General features: G+C 37.7%; 2 protein-coding genes across 5 annotated transcripts in view; both read right to left on the bottom strand.

The window, feature by feature from the left end:
* The window catches only part of LOC127504600 (glutathione hydrolase 7), a 28,076-nt gene extending 22,656 nt beyond the window's left edge, over positions 1–5,420 (bottom strand). The window contains exons 1-6 of one of the 2 annotated variants that reach the window (XM_051879410.1): positions 5,254–5,420; positions 3,222–3,418; positions 2,883–3,109; positions 1,308–1,459; positions 328–442; positions 100–167 (exon numbers count right to left, since the gene is read on the bottom strand). In XM_051879410.1, the coding sequence (XP_051735370.1) occupies positions 100–167; positions 328–442; positions 1,308–1,459; positions 2,883–3,109; positions 3,222–3,411 (752 nt within the window). In that variant the 5' untranslated portion in view covers positions 3,412–3,418; positions 5,254–5,420. Of the gene's footprint in view, positions 1–99; positions 168–327; positions 443–1,307; positions 1,460–2,882; positions 3,110–3,221; positions 3,419–4,654; positions 5,037–5,253 lie in introns of those variants that run through there. The other variant, XM_051879409.1, reaches the window with a different exon arrangement.
* Positions 5,421–5,798: 378 nt separating this feature from the next.
* LOC127504608 (tumor protein p53-inducible nuclear protein 2) lies at positions 5,799–16,244 on the bottom strand. 3 transcript variants are annotated; one of them, XM_051879422.1, is made up of 4 exons: positions 15,859–16,244; positions 13,654–14,005; positions 10,559–10,988; positions 5,799–9,573 (listed from the first exon to the last, which is right to left on the bottom strand). In XM_051879422.1, exons 2-4 carry the CDS (start codon positions 13,775–13,777, stop codon positions 9,306–9,308), a joined length of 822 nt encoding a protein of 273 aa, XP_051735382.1. In that variant the 5' UTR covers positions 13,778–14,005; positions 15,859–16,244; the 3' UTR covers positions 5,799–9,305. The 3 variants fall into 3 exon arrangements, with proteins under 3 accessions (XP_051735382.1, XP_051735381.1, XP_051735383.1); XM_051879421.1 differs by having other exon boundaries at positions 15,850–16,239; XM_051879423.1 differs by having other exon boundaries at positions 10,559–10,688; positions 15,850–16,140.
* Positions 16,245–21,596: the final 5,352 nt, after the last annotated feature.

Genomic DNA, 21,596 nt, shown 5'->3' with positions numbered 1-21,596 from the left:
CTAAGTGGGTGGTTCCTAGTCAAAATAAGCTAAAGTGCGGACCAAACTTTATGCCAATAGTCAAAACTCTACATGCTGTGTGAGAGTACACAACTGTACCTTCCATACAGCTGATGAGCTTGATGTAGTCCGCTAAGCATGCCTGGAACAGCCACTGACAGACCTGACTAACAGACGGAAAGAGACACATCAGTGACTGTAGAACAAGCACAGAGCAGATACAGTGTTTGTGCAAACACTTGCACTTATTAATTTGCTTCGGATTTTTAACATCATCATATGACGCACATTAAGCCAAGATGAAAGCAGATCAAAATAACGCTTTACCCTTTGATTAAGATTTAACATCATGTCCTCGTGAATACCAGAGGGTGCCATCTCACGGAAGTCAATGATCCGGCTCTCATTGTTTCGGATGTCATGGACAAGCATCACGCCACCACTGAGAAGAAAGCAAGATAGAGTCATTTACTGTTTTTGATGACTCACCCACAAAATCAATTTCTCTATCCTTGCACACATGCCTTCTTATAAAACCTTCTTTAGGCTTCCTGGAACTTTTGACCAGTGAATTTCCATGACCTTTCCAGCTATTTGTGATTTAATGTAGAAGGATTTAAAAAAAAAAAAAAAATCCTTTAACAGAGATTTCTGGCTAGACTTTTGAAATAACATTTACACGGAGACAGAGTACACAATTTCACATTGATTTCTGAGCAAGTTTTACTTTAGACAATCACTCACAAACAGATATTTAAAATATTTTACAGCAGAGCAAAAATAAATAAATAAATAAATTATATTTTGCATATTTCCATTTCTTTTCTAGTGTATATCACAATTTTGAAATCCCATGATATGTTGTTTTTTCCATGTTAGTGGGAACCCTGTTTCTACTTTTCTCTAGCTTGTAATCTTTAAAGGGTTAGTTCACTCAAAAATCAAAATTTTGTCATCGTTTACTCACACACAAATGATCCATTGACCATCCATTACACCAAACTTTTACACTTGAAAACGTTCATAAAGACATTGTAAAAGTAATCTATATGAATGGAGCAGTTTAATCCAAGACTTCTGAAGAGACATGATCGGTTTATATGATAAACAGATTTAATTTAGACTTTTATTCACATTGATCAAAGCACATTCATAGAGCTCATCAAATATGGTCAATAGCAGCTCAACCACACAAGCATGTTTTAGGTTCTGTTTACTAATTATCATTTTTGGATGAACCATCCCTTTGAAGTTTCCCTTACAAAATAAAAAAAGACTCTTGTTAAAGACAGAACTAGTGCTCGTACCCGCCGATGCCTGAGGTGTGGGGATGGATGATGCCCAGGCAGAGGGAAGCGGCTATGGCAGCATCAACGCTGGATCCTTGTTTGCCCAGAACATCAAAGCCAAGAGACGTGCAGCGGGCCACATCTGTCACCACTGCAGCTTGATTATACACCTGAGGAAAGAAGTAAAATATAAGTAAAAGTTCTATTGGAATAGAAGTTGGAATTTATCCTACACTAGCCAAAAAACTATACATTTCGTTGGACAGAACAGTAATAGCACACCTTTCTCAATGAGCAAATCAATATGAGGTATCATTCACTAAAACCAGAAAGGCACCCAAAAATGTGGTTGTAAAAAATTAAACATTTGCATTGTACATAGAAAATATACCATATGCTAATTTGCATCTCAGGTCCCTAGAAAAGCTAGAAGAAAACAAACAAACAAACAAATAAATACCAATCACACCAACTACTGCTTACCTTTGGTTATTACTCTAAAAAAAAAAACTACCCTACTAATTATCAACCCTGTTTACCTTTGGTTAACACTCTAAAAAAAAAAACTACCAACCCTGTTTACCTTTAACACTCTAAAAAAAACTACCCACCCTACCAACTATCAACCCTGTTTACCTTTAACACTCTAAAAAAAAATTATCCACTATCAACCATTTTTACCTTTGATTAACACTCTAAAAAACCTACCAACCCTGTTTACCTTTAACACTCTAAAAAAACTACCCACTATCAGCCATTTTTACCTTTGATTAACACTCTAAAAAAAACCACCCACCCAACCATCAACCCTGTTTACTTTTGATTAACACGCTAAAAAAACTGCCCACCCAACCTTTAACCCTGTTTACCTTTGATTAACACTAAAAAAAACTACCCACCCAACCATCAATCCTGTTTACCTTTGATTAACAATCTAAAATAAACTACCCAACCAACCAACAATCAACCCCGTTTACCTTTGATGAACGCTCTCTAAAACAACTACCCACCCAACTACCATCCCTGCTTACCTTTGATTAACACTCTAAAATAAACTAACCAACTATAAACACTGCTTACCTTTGATTAACATTCTAAAATAAACTACCCAACCAACCAACAATCAACCCCGTTTACCTTTGATGAACGCTCTAAAACAACTACCCACCCAACTACCATCCCTGCTTACCTTTGATTAACACTCTAAAATAAACTACCCAACTAACCAACTACCAACCCTGCTTACCTTTGATTAACACTCTAAAATAAACTACCCAATTAACCAACAATCAACTCTGTTTACTTTTGATTAACACTCTAACAAAAATTACCCACCCTACTAACTACCAATCTTGCTTACCTTTATCAACACTCTAATAAAACTACCAACCATACCAAATCCTAACTACATATAGTTACTTCCAACCCTGGCAACATATAGATAAAAATGATTAAAACAATAATTTATTTAATTAAATAGGCATACAACTCTGTTTTTCTAAACCAGTGCTTAACCAACACTGAAAAAGGCTATATGTAATGAACTGCTTTTATTTTGTATTAATCTCTTTGCTCCTGTGTGATTCACAGCACCTGTGGGTCTCCGAAGTAGATCTGCATTATGAGGGCCACGGTGACCCCGGTGGCAAAGGTCAGGCAGGCAGTGATGATGACGGTCAGGCCATCACGTGTGCATGCGCAATCCTGTGCCAGCGGGTCTCTGGTGGTCTCTCTCAGTGGAGAGATGTCATGCCTGGCCAAGTCAGAGGCAGAAGAGGGCAGCCGCTGCAGTCGGGCTGAATTCAGAAACAGATCAGGCTCTACATGGAGAGACAGGACAGAATTCAGGGCATGATGTGAAGTGAGCAGTTATGGGTGACCGCTCAGGGCCTAATCAGACACTCAAGCAGTACTATGATCAAATGCATTTACCCGTGTCCTGCTCACTGAGGAAGTTATCATCGTCTTTGCGTGATTTGAGGGTGTTGTCGGCTGAAACATCATCTTCTGGTAGTCTTGGGAAGCTAGTGATGCTCATGTAGTCCACAGGTGAGTATGCACTGTTCAGAGCTGCATCCTTCTCAACCACTGTCACTCCCGTATCGGCTGCCGGAGTGTACATGATTTACCTGAAATCACCAATACAGGAGGACATGAAATTCAGCATAGTTCTGCATTCATTATGCTGGAAATTCATAGCACAATTATTTTCGATAACATACAGAGTGTTGCAAGGATTACATATTTTTGTAGGCCAAAACCAAAAAACAGACACACACACAATTTTTGGTCAAGAACTTGTATTGACAATACAAGAGTCAAGCACTCTGTAAAGTCTACTCCAGCACAATGAATTTAAGGTCTTGACTCAGAGGTGCCAATTCATGTGTGAAAATTAATCTTCATGCTCCATCCCAACCATTCTTTCACACTTTGAACCTGATGAATCTTGGCTTTGTCATCCTGGAATATGCCATTATCAGCTTCCGACATGGTTGTTTAAGAAATTAAATGAAATAAAAGAGCTGTTGCCAAACATATAACATGCTATAAACAATAATCAGAGTAATAATGATCCAATCATAGACTCTTAAGCATTTGCCTATTTAAACCCAAACACTGACTTTTTTTGGCTGGGCAGTGTATATAAATAAATGTACTTGATCTCCAGGAGAAGGACTGGATACCCCGGTTCTAGAGTTTCATCCGGGATATACAGGATTTTTCTGCCTCGTGTCGATCTATTAGCTACTTTTATTTGCCTTAGTTTGACTGCATGTTTATGTACATAATTATGGGTAGAGGACAAGCAACTCTCCACCTAAAACAATTTCTTTACACAGCATTTTGCTTCTCCTTTTATATTAACCAGGTATGCAATTTTATGACCATATTTACAAATAGACTACATGACTTTTTTTTTTTTTAAATGTCACAACACAGAGACAAGAGCTAATTGAAATAGTGAAAAAATAAAGACCAGATACAGACCTAAAATACATTTTTCACTAATGCATTAAAAAATCTTTATGTTTATTTAAAGAAAAAAAAGTTTTAAAATGCATTTTGTAAACGGTCCCTTTTATTATAACTAGAATGACCTCTGACATTGATCCCTGCACTAAATTCACAATATAACACAAAACTCCAATACAAAACTGATCTGAAATCAGAATTTAACACTTCTAGTATAACATAATATCACAGGCCTCCCTCCATATCTTTTATTCACTGACAGCAATGAAGGCCTGGTATATGTTCGTTTAGCTACTATCGACAGCATCGTCTGTCAACAGGCGATATCTAGAAACAACAATTTGTCATGAAAATTAGTCGATATGCTATAATAAAACAACTCATCATACCATATAAAACAGGAAATGCGCGTATGAAGAGCTGACGCTTTCTGGATGAATCAGTTCCCCTTCACAACATCACTGTAGTGTTACAGATCACCTCCCAAAAGATCTCAAAATAATCAGTGTCGACTGATATACATCCGCATGGGCTTTCATTCGTCAGACACAACGTTAAAATAAACCGGAGCACGCGGCGAGATGCGCGTTAAACAGCCCACTCAACGCGACATCGACTAATTTCCATCCATCTGTATTTACATCCGTGACTCGAAGATCAGAGATGTGTCATGTAAACAGATGATTTACACATTCACTGTTTTCACACGGATACGGAGCAGAAAACCCGAAGGATCAGCTGACATCATCACTGCAATGTTAAAGACGCAGGTGTGCGGGTGTGTACGTGTGACGCGTTCTTATTTTGTTCAAAATACCAAGACTGAGCAAGGGAATAAAACAGAACACAACGGTCTTGAGATGTTCTTCAAAGATTGTGTATTTTAGCTTACATGCCGTCTAAAACGGCCAAAGACCCCAGTCTAACGTACATTAGCAATTAAACAAAAGCAATAATGTTTTAAATCCAGCCTTTCCATCATACTTACAGGTGAAATGTGCGGTTCAGTTCCTTTTTCACATATTAGTTCTGGAGAATAAGTGCATTCATTTCTTTAAATGAATCAAACACTGCGCATGCGTCACACCTCGGAGTGAAGAGACGCTTATCCTGCAGAACAAGTTCATCAACCCTTTGGAGAAGGTGTGTGTCAGTGTAATTAAATATACGTCAAACACACTGAGGCTTCACAAAAAAATGGACAATGTCGGTGTAATAAGTAAGTTTACACTGTAGCTAACCCTTATTTTTACGTAGCAGGCAGCGCAAACAAAATACTAGCTAGCTACATGTACCATGGTAGCATTGTGGTATTCTGTGAAATGTCTGTATAAGAAACGTTTTGTGAGGTTTTGTTTTATTTTAACATATTTGTTGATTTTTATATTTATATATAAAGAGGCTATTTTATTGTTTTCAGTTATTTAATATTAATATTCACTTATTTTTAACGTATTCATTGCTTTATTTTCAAGTCATGTACATGAAGACAGTTCTACAGAAATAAGCACACAGGTAAATAATGAGTCTAGATTGCAGTTGCATCCTGAGTGTTTATTGTTATTGTCTGGTACCTGCATTTCTGAAAGGATGCTGGAAACCCATCATAGTATTTTGCATAGGTCTCTGATGCCCATGTCATATGGATGAAACAGTCGGCACATCATGAAAACCATGCAGAATAGTGAAAGGCACAATCACCATAGATATCATAGACACCAATCTTTATAATACACTATTTGTACTTTGTTACTAAGGTGAACATCTCTTCTAAATAACAATATGAGGAAAAATACAACATATTTATTTTTGTTTTTTTCTCATTTCATGTTTTCAGTCAATCCACTCTCAAATCACAATAACTATACTCGCTTCCACCAGTCTCTCACGGACATCATTCTATAGTCCCACAAATTAAATTAATCATGTTGAACACACACACACACAGAAAAATAACACAGAGTATACAGTGCCCAGCTGTGACGGTGAACAACAGCGGTGGATCTCTTCAGAAGGCAGAGATCACTGATTTTATGTTCATTACGCGATATTGCCTTGTCCACACATAGAAACAATGTGAATAGAAGACGACCTTCAAGTGGATGATGTTAAGGACCCTTGTAAGGCTATAAGGCATTGGCTTTTCCTAGATACACCACTGACATTCGTACTGCTCTCTCTGTAGAGTCAATATGATGAAGAATCAGTCCGTTTTAAATGAAAACAAAGAAATAAAAGCATATTTAGATTTACATTATACTTACATTATTTTGTTAAGAGATAGCTTACTACAATAATAGTTTTACAGATTTTGGCAGGTGGACAGGAAAGACTATAAGAAGAATTCCTAAAATGGTTAAATATTAAATGACAGAAGAAATAAAAGAAAATTGCATGTAAAATCAAATCCTCCTAATGCATGAACAGTGGTATTGACAAATGTTGGTTCGTATCGTAAAATACCCAGCAGAAAGAAGTGTACTCAAGTTTTTGGAGCAACATACGGTTAAACGATACCATGAAAACAGGAAGGTGATGTTTCAAAACGCAAACACTGAACTGTAAATAGATTGCAATTATATACATTTGAATGCAACTAATTGTTTACCTCTTAAGGTAGCTTTTTTTCCCCAACTCATGCATGTTGGCATCTCATTCACCAATGCAAACGAAAACATACTGCTAAATACCATGATTCTCCATAAAATGTATGACAGTGCAAACTTCTCAAAGTCTCAAAAAATGTACAAACAGTCATATAATTATATACTTTCAGCACCATTGTTAGTCTATTCATTACTGAATACACATATAAGATAGATCACAATGTGGTTTCCTGTAAATGTGCTGAGGGTATTTGCTGACTATCGAGGAAGAGCACATTTTAGGATTCAACATACGTGTTAATGTGAGTTCATGTGCGCCGAGTCCGCCACAAGAGAGGCGTTGACCCAACAACCTCTGACAGACAAACATCAGAGTACAATGAAGATGTAAATCACAATCATATAATCAATATAAGAAGTATGATGAAATGCAAATAATGACATCGTCTGAAAAACGGATGATTTGAGAAACAGAGAAATGGTCATAAGATTTCGTTCTTTGTCTCTGTGGTCACAGTGATTTCTCACACAAGCATTAAGTGCTGGACGGGAACTTTCAAGCCTTTTTTGCTACAGTGAAAACTTTGCAAAATAAACATCTACATCAATGGGCAAGCACATATATGTATATGTGTGTGGGGGGGGTATAATTCATTTTGAGGACATTTTAAGATTCTTGACATGTTTTGTGAGATTCATCCATCAATAATCTTCCACAAAGCAAATAAACAGTCATAATCTATACTATCCTGCACATTCTATAAGCGATTATATCTGTAGCCTATGGCAACCTCTCCTCAGTTCTATATGTTGATCATGTGACCTGTAAAGACATTGCACACTGCCCTGATACTCCCATGATCTTTTCCTATTAGATCAAATGTTGAAAGGGAGCTATACTTCAGCTTCACGTCACATTTAGGGAAATGCTATATCCCTAAACAGCTATATCTCTAAAAGATCACTGAAAAATAATAATGAATCTTCTTAGTAAGTTAGCATAGTATCAGTCCTGTCCATGATGTTCCCTCCCTCAGTTTAACTAAAGGCTCTGTTTCAAAATCTAGTGAGCTAGATTCCTTAAGCTGCCTCAAGAAACTTGATTTTTAATAAAGTTTGATGTTAACATGATGCTAAGCTAATGAAAGGCAATGCTCGAATATAAACAAATGCATAGTACACATACATATTGTGTGAAAAAATCTATTTTTTTTAAATACACTGAGGCATTTCTTTCCTTGCAAAGTATGTATAAAATTGATGTTGCCCACTTTCTCCACTACCTTGAATAATTCATTTCACTGCAACTGTCTTCTCTAGGAAGGATTCTGCCTTTGCAGAACTATGAAAGGTGTTTCCTAAATGCTGTCTGCATAGGCAGCTCACTAGGTTTTGGAACAGAGGTCAGATAATAGCAATCAATTAAATTAAATTGTTTGGGGGTTGAAATTCTTTTGAAAGTTAGCACCGTAATGTTGAAAATCAGGCAGCAACATCTACTTTGAAATTACCTCTTTGCAAACATATCCCACTATATTTGTCTTGCTGTGTAAACTCTCAACTGCTTTTATCTGTTTAATTTTTGCTCACACATTTATCTACATACTTTCCATTCTTGTTGTTTTCAAGTGACTATTCCATTGCTGTAGTACTTTTAAATGACATTACTAGGTAGGTACAAATCTCTTCTGAAAATCTTAAGCCCAAAGTAAACTTCGGCCGTCCGTGTTCCTGCAATGGTCTGAGCAATGTCCATGTGATGTAATTTTCATCATCAGGAGGGTCTGTGTGCAGCCCAATTTTTGTGTCCACGTGGACAGTGCACGTACAACGGAACGTGTGATTGATTTGAGCACTTGAAAACAAAAGTCCAATAGAAAGCGTCTTTCCGCGCTCACGGCCAAGGAGTATAGTTTGAAAGGCTCAGAGCGGGACACGGAAAATGAAGTATACCTGGGGCTTTAGGGTTAATGTGTTTAATGTTCGGCTTTTTTACGCAAAACTAAATTAACCTGATTATATTTCAACACATAGCACTAATGTACCTGAAGTGTCAGTGTTATACATTTAGAGGGATGTTGTATGTAAAATGTGTCTCCTTTTCAGCTATGCTCCCAGATTGGGAAACTGATTTAGGTGTTACAAGAACACACAAGGAGGTACATGGCATTTAAGCAAATATATGGATCATCTTAGACAGTAATTGTGCTTGGTGGTGGCCTGCCAGCCAGATAAGAGTGAGAAAAGGATAAAGATAAACTGGCTCATGCTCAAGGACAAACCTGATTAATATGAAACTGAATAAAATTATGGACGTAAAAGCAAAGAGTAAAAGCAAAATGAGGACAATTGAGAAGGAAGGGGATTCATTGGTAGGTATGGGTTACTTGGGGTGTCTATGTGTAATAATGCCCTCAATGTAAACTTTGATGCCTCAGTGGCAGATGTTGCGCTGGCACGGTTGGTGCAGGAAGGAGTTGCGGGTGTGGGTCGCGCGCCGTTGGACCTGTTCACGCACACGGTTTTGGCGCTGTATGCGATTGCGTGCCAGGTGCCGACGCTCAGTGCGGGCTTTGGCCCTCTGGACCCTGGAGACCTGGGTAACTTTAGCTAGGGCACCTGCCTGTGCAGCCGCTCCCCGGGTCACCCGTGTCGTCATGCTGCTCCTGGTCATGGCGGGCATTGCTGATTCAGACATCCTGCTGGAACAATGCAGACAGGAATAAGAATGGGAAACAATGGGGACATAATGGTGTAAAAATGAAATGAGAAGAGTAGTAGGATGGAAGTCAAAATTAAGTCATCATCCTCCTGTTTTTGATACTCAGCATGATTTTTATTTGATGTAAGTCAGGGGTGTCCTGCAGAGTGTAGCACCAACACACCTGCCTGTAAGTTTCTAGTGATCCTGAAGACCTTGATTAGCTGGTTCAGGTCTGATTAGTAGTGGAGGTAAACCAGGGTTGGGCAACTTCGGTCCTGGAGGGCCACTACCCTGCAGAGTTCAGCTCCAACCCTAATCAAGCACACCTAAACCAGATAATCAAGGTCTTCAGGGTTACTAGAAAGCTACACACAGGTGAGACTGATCAGGGATGGAGCTAAACTCTGTAGGACTGTGGCCCTCCAGGACCGAAGTTGTCCATCCCTGAGCTAAACTCTAACTATATATCTAACTGTCTAATAAACCTAGAATTGAATTACTACAAATATTGTCGGCTCTGTGATGAATTGCTGATGTTCCTCTATTGCAGGGGTCTCCAACCCTGCTCCTGGAGAGCTACCTTCCTGCAGACTTCAGATCCAAGCCTGCTCCAACACACCTGCTTCCAAGTAATTTACAAGTAACTCTGAACACCTTGATTAGCTGCTTCAGGTGTGTCTGATTGGGGTTGAACTCTTCAGGGTGTAGCTCTCCAAGAGCAGGGTTGGTGACCTCTACTCTATTGTAAGTCACTTTAGATAAAAGAGTCTGCTAAATCAGGGGATTTCAGACCCCCCAGCACTGATGCCTCATCTATCACACCTGACTCAGCCCATTAGTAGAGACTGCAAGACCTGAATTAAGTGTCAGATATCCTCCAGGACAGGTTTGAAAACACATAATGCATAAATGTAAATATTGCATCTGTTTACAACACAGTGTTACATGTGGAAATGTATGCTAACAGTGAGAGTGAAATTTACCTAATACTGCCAGCCAGACTGGTGGTGCTCTCTTCCACCGGAGGGAGAGGGCCAGGCGAGACGTACACGGACATGCTGGGGTGTTCGATGAGGAGGTCCTCCATGGGACTAGCCTCCGCTGTGGCTCCCTCTGCAGTAAAACAGGGGGGAGGGGTGACAAACCAGCTCTCATCCATGCTGCAGTCACTACAGGAGCACGAGCCCCGCTCGCTTAACAACACATTCACTTCTACTGACTCAAGGTGAGAGAAGGAGGCGGGATCAGGAGGAGAGCAGATGGAAGGGGAGGAAGGATGTGCTGCCTGTGTCCTGCCTGCTCTAGTCCTGCGATTTCTGCAGGTATGAGGAGAGGGGCCACATATCTGAGATGCATGACATTCACTGCGGGGACGGGGGCGTGCTACTGATGCTGCCTCTGGCCCATCCTCGACTTAAGTGAAGTAGGACGTGATAGAAGACAGAACAGGGTGTATTTCCAGAATATGAAAGGTTTGGTTGAAGCCATGCGAGTGGGGGATGCCAGTACCATGAGCACACATACCAGTAAAAGGAATTCAATCAAATATGGTGAAATGAGAAGGGATACAGAAACAACAGAAAAACACAGAGAATAGGAATACTGTCATTAGTTTCTTATAACCCTTTTAAAATATTACTATCTAATCACCATGTACTACTTTATAAAGTCTTAGACTGTGTTCTAAAACCTAGTGATATATAACAACACTGGCTCAACTTATACAAAATTTTTATTTAGTACTGTCCTGAATAAGATATTTTACATAAAAGATGTTTACATATAGTCCACAAGACAAAAAAATAGCAGAATTTATAAAAAAAATTACCTCATTCAAAAGTTTACATACCCCTGATACTTAATACTGTGTGTCCTTACCTGGATGATCCATGACTGTTTGTTCCATGACCCTTGTTTGTCCTGAACAGTTAAACTGCCCAGCGTTCTTCAGAAAACTCCTTCAGGTCCTGCAAATTCTTTGGTTTTCTAGTATCTTTTGCATACTTGAACCCTTTAAGTAGTGACTGTATGATTTTGAGATCCATTTTTCCACACTGAGGACAATTGAGGGACTCAAACACAAATATTAAAAAAGGTTCAAACATCCACTGATGATCCAGAATTAAACACAATGCATTAAGAAGCAGGGGGTGTAGACTTTTTGAATTTGAAGATAAAGGTAAATTGTACTTAATTTGTCTTCTGGGAGACATGTAAGTATCTTCTGTAGCTTTCAAAGGGCAGTGCTAATTGAGAAAAATATGATATTTAAACAAAATAAGAAACCCCTGGCTCTTAATGCCTCATGTTTCCTTCTGGAGCATCAGTGAATGTTTGCAGCTTTTTTAATAGTTGTGTTTGAGTCCCTCAGTTGTCCTCAGTGTGAAAAGATGGATCTCAAAATCATACATTAAGCATAAAGCATAAAGATGCTGGAAAATCAAAGAATTTGCAGGACCTGGAGGATATTTCTGAAGAACATTTGGCAGTTTAACTGCTCAGGACAAACAAGGGACTCATGAACAACCATCACAAAACAAACAAACAGTCGTGGATCATCCAGGTAACAACATATAGTATTATGAATCAAGGGTATGTAAACTTTTGAATGAGGTCATTTTTATAAATTCAGCTTTTTTTGTCTTGTGGACTATATGTAAAGATCTTTTATGTAAAATATCTTATTCAGGACAGTTCTAAATAAAAAAATAACATGCATTTTGCATGATCCCTCTTATTTTGTTAGAATAATTAACATTTTGCTGATTCTGCAAGGGGTATGTAAACTTTTGAGCATGACTGTATGTTTTGTGGGTGTGACAAACCTCAGAGTTCAAGGGGATAATAAAGTTATCTTTGAATGTCTGTTCATTAAACCAGATTATCACTCAGGTAGTTATAAACATGTAGGGCCAACACGGTGAAGGAATGTCCCTTGCCAATGATTTGGCTGAGTGGCTCAACATCCTCCTGATTGAAATTGCATTCTGGGGGGTGTGGAGAGAATCGTCACCACCTTTCTCACCTCTAGCGACGGCCCTACCTGGATGACTTCCGGCGAGATTCCAGAGTGTGCATTCTATAAGCCACAGGTGTCAAACTCAGTTCCTGGAGGGCCACAGTCCTGCTGAATTTAGCTTCAACCCTAATTAAATGCACCTAATTCAGCTCCTTCAGGCCTATTTGAAAACTACAGGTATGTGTGTTTGGAGCAGGGTTGGAACTAAACTCTGTAGGGCTGTGGCCCTCCAAGAACTGAGTTTGACACCCCTGCTATAAGCACTTTACTATATCCCCTGAAGCAGGAGAGGATTTGTGAATGGCAATTAAGCGACGCAACATGATCTGATGTTGGTAGATCATGTGACAGAGGCAACATGGCAGATATATTCTTTCATACTACTCTATATATTCTTTCTCATACTACTATACAGAACATACTTTTTTAATGGCCGCGAAGTTTCAAACCAAATCTAGTACCTACTAGACATGATGCGATTTCAGACACAGCTATTTTTAAACTGTCGACAGTATGACAGTAGATGATCTGAAATAGAAAGCTAATTTCTTAATTTTGCTAATTATGCTAATGTATACTATAGCAGCATTTACATTATTAATTGCGGTCTGGCACAGTTCAGAACTCAATACACAAAACTGAGCTTGTGTAGAAGTATTGTGTAGAAGTATAATACTAGAAGCAGTGTTAGGGAAAGTTAATGCATTATAAGTAATGCATTACAATATTGCGTTACTCCCTAAAAAGTAACTAATTGTGTTACTTAATCACTTTATTTCTCTCAACATATAGACAGGAGACAATGTCTTAGAAGATAATTGCCTATATAGACAGTAAATATTGAGACAGTTCACTAGGTTTTGAAACCAAGCCAATGTTTTCCAAATTCATATAGATTAATCCACTACATACAATAGAATGTTGCCTTGTTACCCCAAAATACTCTTCAAAGTTGAAGCTACCTTACCTATAATTTATGCCTTGCCTTTAATTAGTAACCTGTATAAATTTAGGTCCCATTACAGACAGTGTTTCTCTTTGTTTGTGTAGGACACTCACCAGGCAGATTGACCAGGAGCCATCCCTCTTCATCAGCCTCAGTCACACAGGGCTTTGGTCCCTTCAGCTCCGGAGTAACTTCTTCCACGCTTCCAAAGAACAGAGTACTGAGCCGCTGGAACATGGCTGCCTCGGAAGTCAAAGGTCACAGTTTTTTGTTTCCTGAGGGATAGCTGCCTTAGAAGTTTTTTTTTTCTGTTTTATTAACTATAGTGACTAATGTTGTTTTTTTTTCAGTGATGTAACAGATAGCTGGTTGATCACAGACGTATTGGCCTTTTTTGTTGTAACAAAGGAGTCTCAGAGAAGGCGCAGTACAATATAAGGTCTCACTTGGTTGTGGTGCAAAGATCTACGTTTGACAAAGACAGAAAAAAAAGAACAGAAAGGATGGTCAAGAAAACCATATCATAAAATATTTTGGAGTAACATTTCATAGAAATAACATTTAACAACCTGTAGAACTACAGACTTGCTGGCACTACGAGTATTCAGATTATGCCATTTTGTAATGTAATATAATAGTGTAATAGCATTACAGTATTGGTATTTGGAGGGAAATGTGCTTTTTCATGAAAATATCACTGTGGAAAAAATCATAATGGTCGTAAATACACAGCATTCTTTATGCAAAATTAAATGTCATCTTTTTTTTTATAATTTTGGATTAAAATTTATGACCGTACTTGTTAACTATGACTGGAATATGAATATTAAATATGATCAGTACCCGTTCTTGACAGGTTGGGTAAGATTTACCCAGTATATTAACATATTTGCACAATTCTGTCTGTCTGTCTCTCTCTCTGCCTGTTAGTTCATTCACATCCATTTGCACTGATTAATCAATTAAATTAAAATGAATTGAATTTAAAAACATTAGAGGGATTTAAAATCACATCAACTATTCATACATTTACAAGTTTATCTAATGTTCATATATGCACATTAGCAATTATCTTTGAGGTGATGATGAGTTTATATCCAAACTTATTTCCTTGTGTTAAATAATTAAATAGAAACCGTTTATTTTAATGCCATAACCTTATAATCTTATTTTCATTCACTGAAACGAGAGAAAAAAAATCAGTCCCAATGGCTCCCCTACAGGCAGGCCATATGAATCTTGACGTCAGTGGTCGGGGCTTCCGATGGACTGCTGAATGCTGACGCAGAAGACGCAACTGACCCCGCCCTCTTAACACTAGCGGACACAGTACGAAATAACAGAAAGGAACCAGGGTCGTTTTGATAGAAACAAGAAAAAAAACTGTTTATGAATACGGCTTTTGCAACAAGGTATAAAAATAGTTTTTTCTTCTTCAGATAAATCGAATGCATACATCAAAAATAACAATGCACTGATAAATAAAACATTATTTTAGCCCGTCTGACAGATGCTGTTTGAAAAACAACATCGAATCCTGTGTGTACCGATGATCCTGTCCGAATCTAAGGCAACCGTGGTCTTATATTTGAAAATTAGTCAAGCAGAAAAGCGGACGTGAATGCTAAACTTATAACAGCAGCGAATATGAGCATATAATGCGAAGAACAGTGAGAGAGAGAGAGAGAGAGAGAGAGAGAGAGAGAGAGAAACTGAGCGCAAAGGGTCAAAGCAATGACAGCTCGGATCAAGGGTATTACCAGCGCTCTCAAATCACTCACATAACCACAGACTGTATACATCAACCCTAAAAATTACATTCTATTCAATAATAGAGCTGGTTTAATCAAAAACCGACGGTTGAAACGAGCAATGTTGCTACAGATACAAGCTTTCCCCTAACGTAAAATGTCAAAAGTTAAATCCATTGCCATTAAACATCGACTTGAAAACACAATTTTGGCATATGAATGTTATTTAAGACGGATTTTGTAAGAAGAGAAATCAGAAAACCGTCGAGAAAACTAGCTTTGGTTTACGGCTGCGATCTATGACGGGAGCAAAATAATGATGATGTCGTATGATAGGAATGAGAGCGCGTAATAACTGACAACAGAATAAAATACTGTTCCAATACAGATCCATTTATGGACAGTCTACTCTACAGTTAATGGACAGCTGTTGTTATCGCTTTCATTATACAAGGCAGGTCTGATCTAGTGCAGTTTCAACACAGACCGACTTAATTCTGCTACGAAACAGATCTCGCTTTAAAAGACAGAAGGAGATGTGTATATTCAGCATCTTACCTGTCTTACCTGCAAAATTATTCAAGTTGTAAACGCGACGACCACACAATAAAAACAACAAAAATCTTAAAGCATAGCTTTAGGTATTCTTTTTATATGAGGTAGTAAATTCACAAAAAAATATGGAAAAGTCGTTCTTCTTAGAAGAAATCGACGTGTAAATTCTGATTCACACGACGTTTGAATCGTAGTATCTGCAACCTATGTGTTTTTTTTCCAGCAGATATCGTTTGTGATGTTATTGCTTCGCCCAGCTGATCCGCAGATCAGAATATAGAGCGTACAAAACAGCTGATTGTGATGTCACGGCGCTCGTAGCAACGGCCTGACTCCGCCCACTCCGCTAGCTGGACCAATCAGAGATTTCCACAAGATCGAGAGCTGTAAGTGAAACGGTGGGGGTTGGGCTGATAGTCTTATCAAAAGATTCCTTGCAAGTGGAGCTCACTGCAGAGCAAAATGACGTCCAGCTCCCCCTTTGTGGATCTAATGGGGGGAGCGATAGGGTTCTGAGTAGTTTAAGAGTGTGGTTGGACCTTTTAGCTCCACCCATTACGCCCAAATCACGTCCAGAGAGGGGGAGCTCCAGCCATGGCTCTGCAGTGCCTCTCATTCCTTGTCCCTTTTGAAATCGCATAAATCTACAATCTTCGTCCAGAGGACATCATTTGTATGGTTTGTGTTGTTTTATTTTGTATAGAATACTGCTGAAGAAGAATAAGGGTTTACAGAGGTATTTATACTGTTGATTATGTAGTTTATTTAGAAAAGTAAAAATAATCAAAAAAAAAAATAAATAAAATCAAAATGTAGAGTTAGAATTTTATAACACTGGAAGATTTGGAAATAAAGGCCAAACAAGCTGTGGTTAAAGATATAAAGTAATGATTTCACAGTAATTCCTTGGCTTGCATCATTCTTTTGATTTCCATTGGTGCCGGTTTAAAATGTTATGTCACTGGGCTGGTTTTGGATCAGGTGCATGTACTGCAGGTAATATGATCAGCAGAGGTCGGGTTTTGTGAGCTGTCTCTTTAAACAGTGTTTGTAAATATTGCCTGCCCCTCCCTCTCCACATTCTTCACATTGGGGGGGCGGGACACAGACTGCCACGTGTCACAAGTAGCCAATCATAACACATGGTTTGAACACTGACATGTCAGCAGCCTATGGAGAACTACAGATATTTGAAAAGACCTTGATGGTTGACTGGCGTTTTTAAGCTTCAGGATTTTTAGATAAAAACTGAAAAGTAGTTCCATGAAATTTGGATTGTTTTCATCTGCATATTTGCTTTAATGCTAGGAGATATATATAAGAATTTTGCATGGTGTTAACACAGACTGCCAATTGCATGCATTTTAGGATTACTAATAATCTCAATAATATACCTACCAAAAATCATAGCAGAATGAGCAATAGTACCATTCTGTAGCCTATATAGGTTACAAATGATATGTTACACAGAATTAGATGTTTGCAGCATCAATCGCTATTTGTAGATATGCTCATTTTAATGCCACCAGACATTAGTTGTTGTTGCCAGTCATTCCACACATTCTAGTTATCACTCAGTGTGTTGCCTCATTTAGTAAAAGCAAGTGAGAACACATATTTTAATAACCATATGTAGCCATTTCTACAGTCCCTATTGCGTGTGCTGATACAATGACACCTTCTTACAACTCCTCACCTGCTGATTGGGCTTTTACACCCTGGACGTGGTTGTCATTACTAATAAAATAATAACAATAAACTTGGACGTGATCCTTGAAACTGCTGAAACAGATTGTAATAATAATAAACACAAGCCTCCAGCTGGTACTTTTATCTTACACCTGACCTATGAAATCAAACAGGCAGGACACAACATGCCCCAAGTGTTCGGTTTGGTACATGATATTACATATTAAACAAACAAAGTGTTCTGTCAATAATTGGGATGTTTCACAACCATGAATGCAGTTTAATGTGCACAGCAAATTTAGGTAGGCCATAGGCAACTACAGGTTAGTTGCAGAATTGTTTGAATTTAAGGAGGTAGAATTAAAATGAAATAATATTTAGGAAAAAAAAATCACATTATTAAATAATATTTCACTACATATATACACATTTACCACTTTTCATTTATCCATAAACATGTTATCATACAAAATAAACTATTATTTTCTGAAACATTACATAATATGATTAATAAATCTCAGTATCAATAATCACCTGTCACCTGTAGAAATGTGTATATATTTGTATATTTAATTACATGTACATCCGGGCCCTTTCTTCTGTGTTTCAAGTGAGAATCAGCCATATCTCAACAGCCGTTTATGAGCAATCTCGGTGTCCCGTACACTAATATTTTACCAATTCATAAGACGAATCAATGTCTTTCCAGCTGAGACTTCGCTGCGGAGGTAAAGGTTATGATCATGATTTTTCAATTGTACTACAAGAAACTATATACGTGTATATTATAGAGCTGCACCAATATAAAAGCACATTTTCACACAGTTATCAACAGACATTCAGAAAGTTAAGATATATTAATTTAATCTTCAGAATTTAGTTAATGTGTGCTAATATTAATTTGAGTAATGTATTTTTGTTTATAACTGATACCAGTTACTCTGAAAAAAGTTGATGAAATGGAGAGAATAAAGTTTTTATTTTTTTATTTTCAAAATATAATAATTAAAATATAATGATTAATTATTAATTATAATGAAATTATAATTAATTTAAAAGAAGGTATAAAAGCCAGAACCCCCAAACTATCAGTATTGGTATTGGCAGATATCACTCTGAATAATCGGCTATCGGTATCGGTGGAGAAATTTAGTATCGGTGCATCTCTAGCATATTAGCACCGTTTGTTGTTTGCTTTCAGGATCTCATCTGAGCATTTGGACCAGGAAATGGTGATGTGTGATGGCAGACTTAACAACTGGATGATCTTTATTTTAGAAATGCTTTAATGTCCCTTAAACAACATCAGACATTCAGTGTATTGTGGAGTGCAAATTCCATTCATGAATTGAAAAGGAGCCAATTATTAAATTCAGAAATTTACCATTGTGTAAAAACCATTGTTTTTTTGCTTCTTTCACAACTGTTCCTTTAAGCAACGTAAACTTATGACTCAACCAATAGCGTGACTTTGGGGTGGAGTGGAAGGAGTGGTTGGAAAACCTGTTTGGAAACAATTTTTCCAATTCACTTTGGTGCCATAGACTTTGGTCAGGTTAGCCGACATACTGAATTTAACGCAGATGAAAACAAGGCTGTGAGGGATAGATGTACACCCACTGTGTAAAGGTCCTACATCACATCATTTTCACAATTCACAACTCTTTTTCTCTACTTAAAGACGTTTCGTCAAGCTGAACAGTCGGTGTGTAGTTAAACAACAGTACAATCCATTGAACGCACTGTATTCTGTCCCTCACAGCCTCGTTTTCATTCCTGTCAAAAATTAAATATGGCGCTACCCTGACTAAGGTCTATTGCTGCAGAAGTTACACACCACAGATTTAAAACATAGTTAAGTAGATTCCTAGAAACATCGAATTCTTGAAATCTCTGTCTATGCGTTTCCACCCTTGCATACTTTATGTACTTGTTTTGCAGCCTTTCCTCTCTTAAAGCTCAAGTATTGTCGGCTTGTTTGGCAGGTGTCTTTCTGTAGGCCTTCACCTTATTTTAAAGGTGGAAAAGTGGGTGAAAGTTCACTGTGCGGCGGTGTGATACTGTTAACTTTAGCAGCCTGTACACAACCCTTGACTAGAGTAACAAGCTTCACTGTTTATGAGCATCACAGAAACCCAAGCACTGTAAAAATGGTGGAAATGTATTTTGAGTATGATTAGTTTAAGTCTGTGTAGTAAATACGAAGATACTTCAAATACGAGTATGAAGATTTGCAAATAGGATCCTAAAGTGGCTGTGAAAGACTTTCCCAGCTGGAAAATTGCATGTACTCAAGATGGCAGATAACCGAGAGATAGATTGCTGTTTTGAGAACAAACACTACAACAACTGATTTTATTGGAGCTCCCTAGCCTTGACGCTGTCATGGTTTGACGTTACCTTCATGGCCCTCTTAACCTTTCCAGCGTCCTCGCTAAAAACAGATGCGGTTGCAGCGAACGGTGTAAAGTGCTTGAAGTCAGGATGGGCTGGAGGAGGGGCCAGATGAAAGCTTCATTACAAATTCTCAAATAAACAAGGTGGAGGACAGACTCTATGGAAACACATAAACACAAATACCTGTGAGGGAGAGGTCAATCCTTTCTCAGTTTAGTCACAGTAACACACCTGAGCTACATTCAATGAAGGATCTCTTTTTAATTTAACTATGTTAGTAATTCAGATGATGACAAATATATTTTGTAATCTGCACAATCTTGTTGGTACACTAAATGCTTTGTTTATGGTCATTTTAAAATAGCTCAGTTCCAAGCCCAGTAGTGAAACTCTTTGCTGTCTTCTACACTCTTAAAAATAAAGGTTCTTTATTGGCATTGATGGTTCCATAAAGAACCTTTAACAACCATGGAATCTTTCCATTTCACAAAACGTTCTTCATAGTGAAAAAAAGTTCTTTAGATTTTTAAATGTTCTTCACATTAAGAAAAACATCATTCTTTTAAGAAATGTTCACTGAAAGGTTCTTTGTGGAAACAAAAAGGGTTCTTCTATGGTATTGCTTTGAAAACTCTCTTTTGGAACCTTTGTTTTTTAAAATGTTTTAAGAGTGAAAGGCAGTTTTTTTCAAACTTTGAGCCTATTCACAGAGCTTGTTGCTCTGGTTCTGGGATTGCCTCTGAATTTGGCCAAAACAAGGCATCTTAGATGGCAGTATAATTTTCCTACCTGCTGTTACCTGCTACCTGCCATGTGATGCATAATAATGCTGTCTAGGTAGGCAGCTGACTAAAGTTTTGGAACAAAGCCAGTCTGTATCTCATTGTGCTGTTAAACTCAACTGTTTGTCTCCATTAAAATATCACATGTAATATACAGCATATCCTTTAAATCTAAAGAACAGATATGTTTGCAGACAGTCAGAGAAAGCCCATTACAAACTGTACTTCATGCTCTCACTCTTGATAAGACTGAGGTCATTTCTGAGGCCTGCTGTCTGACTCGACTCTCACTCTTTATCTTTATAGTTCACATGGAGCGTTTCTGGGTCAGAGTGGGATATGATGACATGCAGTAATCTAGCTGCAAGTCTTCAACTGCTTTCTGCTGTTATTTATAACTTTATTAAAAAGAATAACAAAAAAGACTTGGTCACTGTTGGTCTTTTGTCTTCTAATGCTATCAAAATGTAGAACTATGTAGAACAAGTACTTAAAAGGATAGTTCACCCCAAAATTTTATTTACTTTTTTTTATTTTATGACTTTTCTTTCTTCTGTGGAACGTAAAAGCAGATATCTTGAAAAAGTGTTTAATTTTGTCCAAAAAAACCCCCAAAAAAGATGAACCATATAACAAAATTATTTTCAGATATATTTTTAAGTATTTTTAAAAAATATAAAACAAAAACTATACAAAAGGTCAATTGCTAATATTTTAAAATATATTTTTATATTATTTTCAATAAATTTTAGTTTATAGTATTTTCAGTTTGCTGTGCTGTTTACAACATATATATTTGCCATATGGGAAATAGGGTCCATGTTGTTTGGTCCCAAACATACTTCAAATAAACTTTATAAAATGGACAAAAATAGAAATCCC

The sequence above is a fragment of the Ctenopharyngodon idella genome, chromosome 22 (genome assembly GCF_019924925.1).
Source record: "Ctenopharyngodon idella isolate HZGC_01 chromosome 22, HZGC01, whole genome shotgun sequence".
NCBI classification, from domain to species: Eukaryota; Metazoa; Chordata; class Actinopteri; order Cypriniformes; family Xenocyprididae; genus Ctenopharyngodon; species Ctenopharyngodon idella.
Note: the sequence above shows the minus strand (reverse complement) of the source record. Positions and strands in the feature narration are given on the sequence as shown.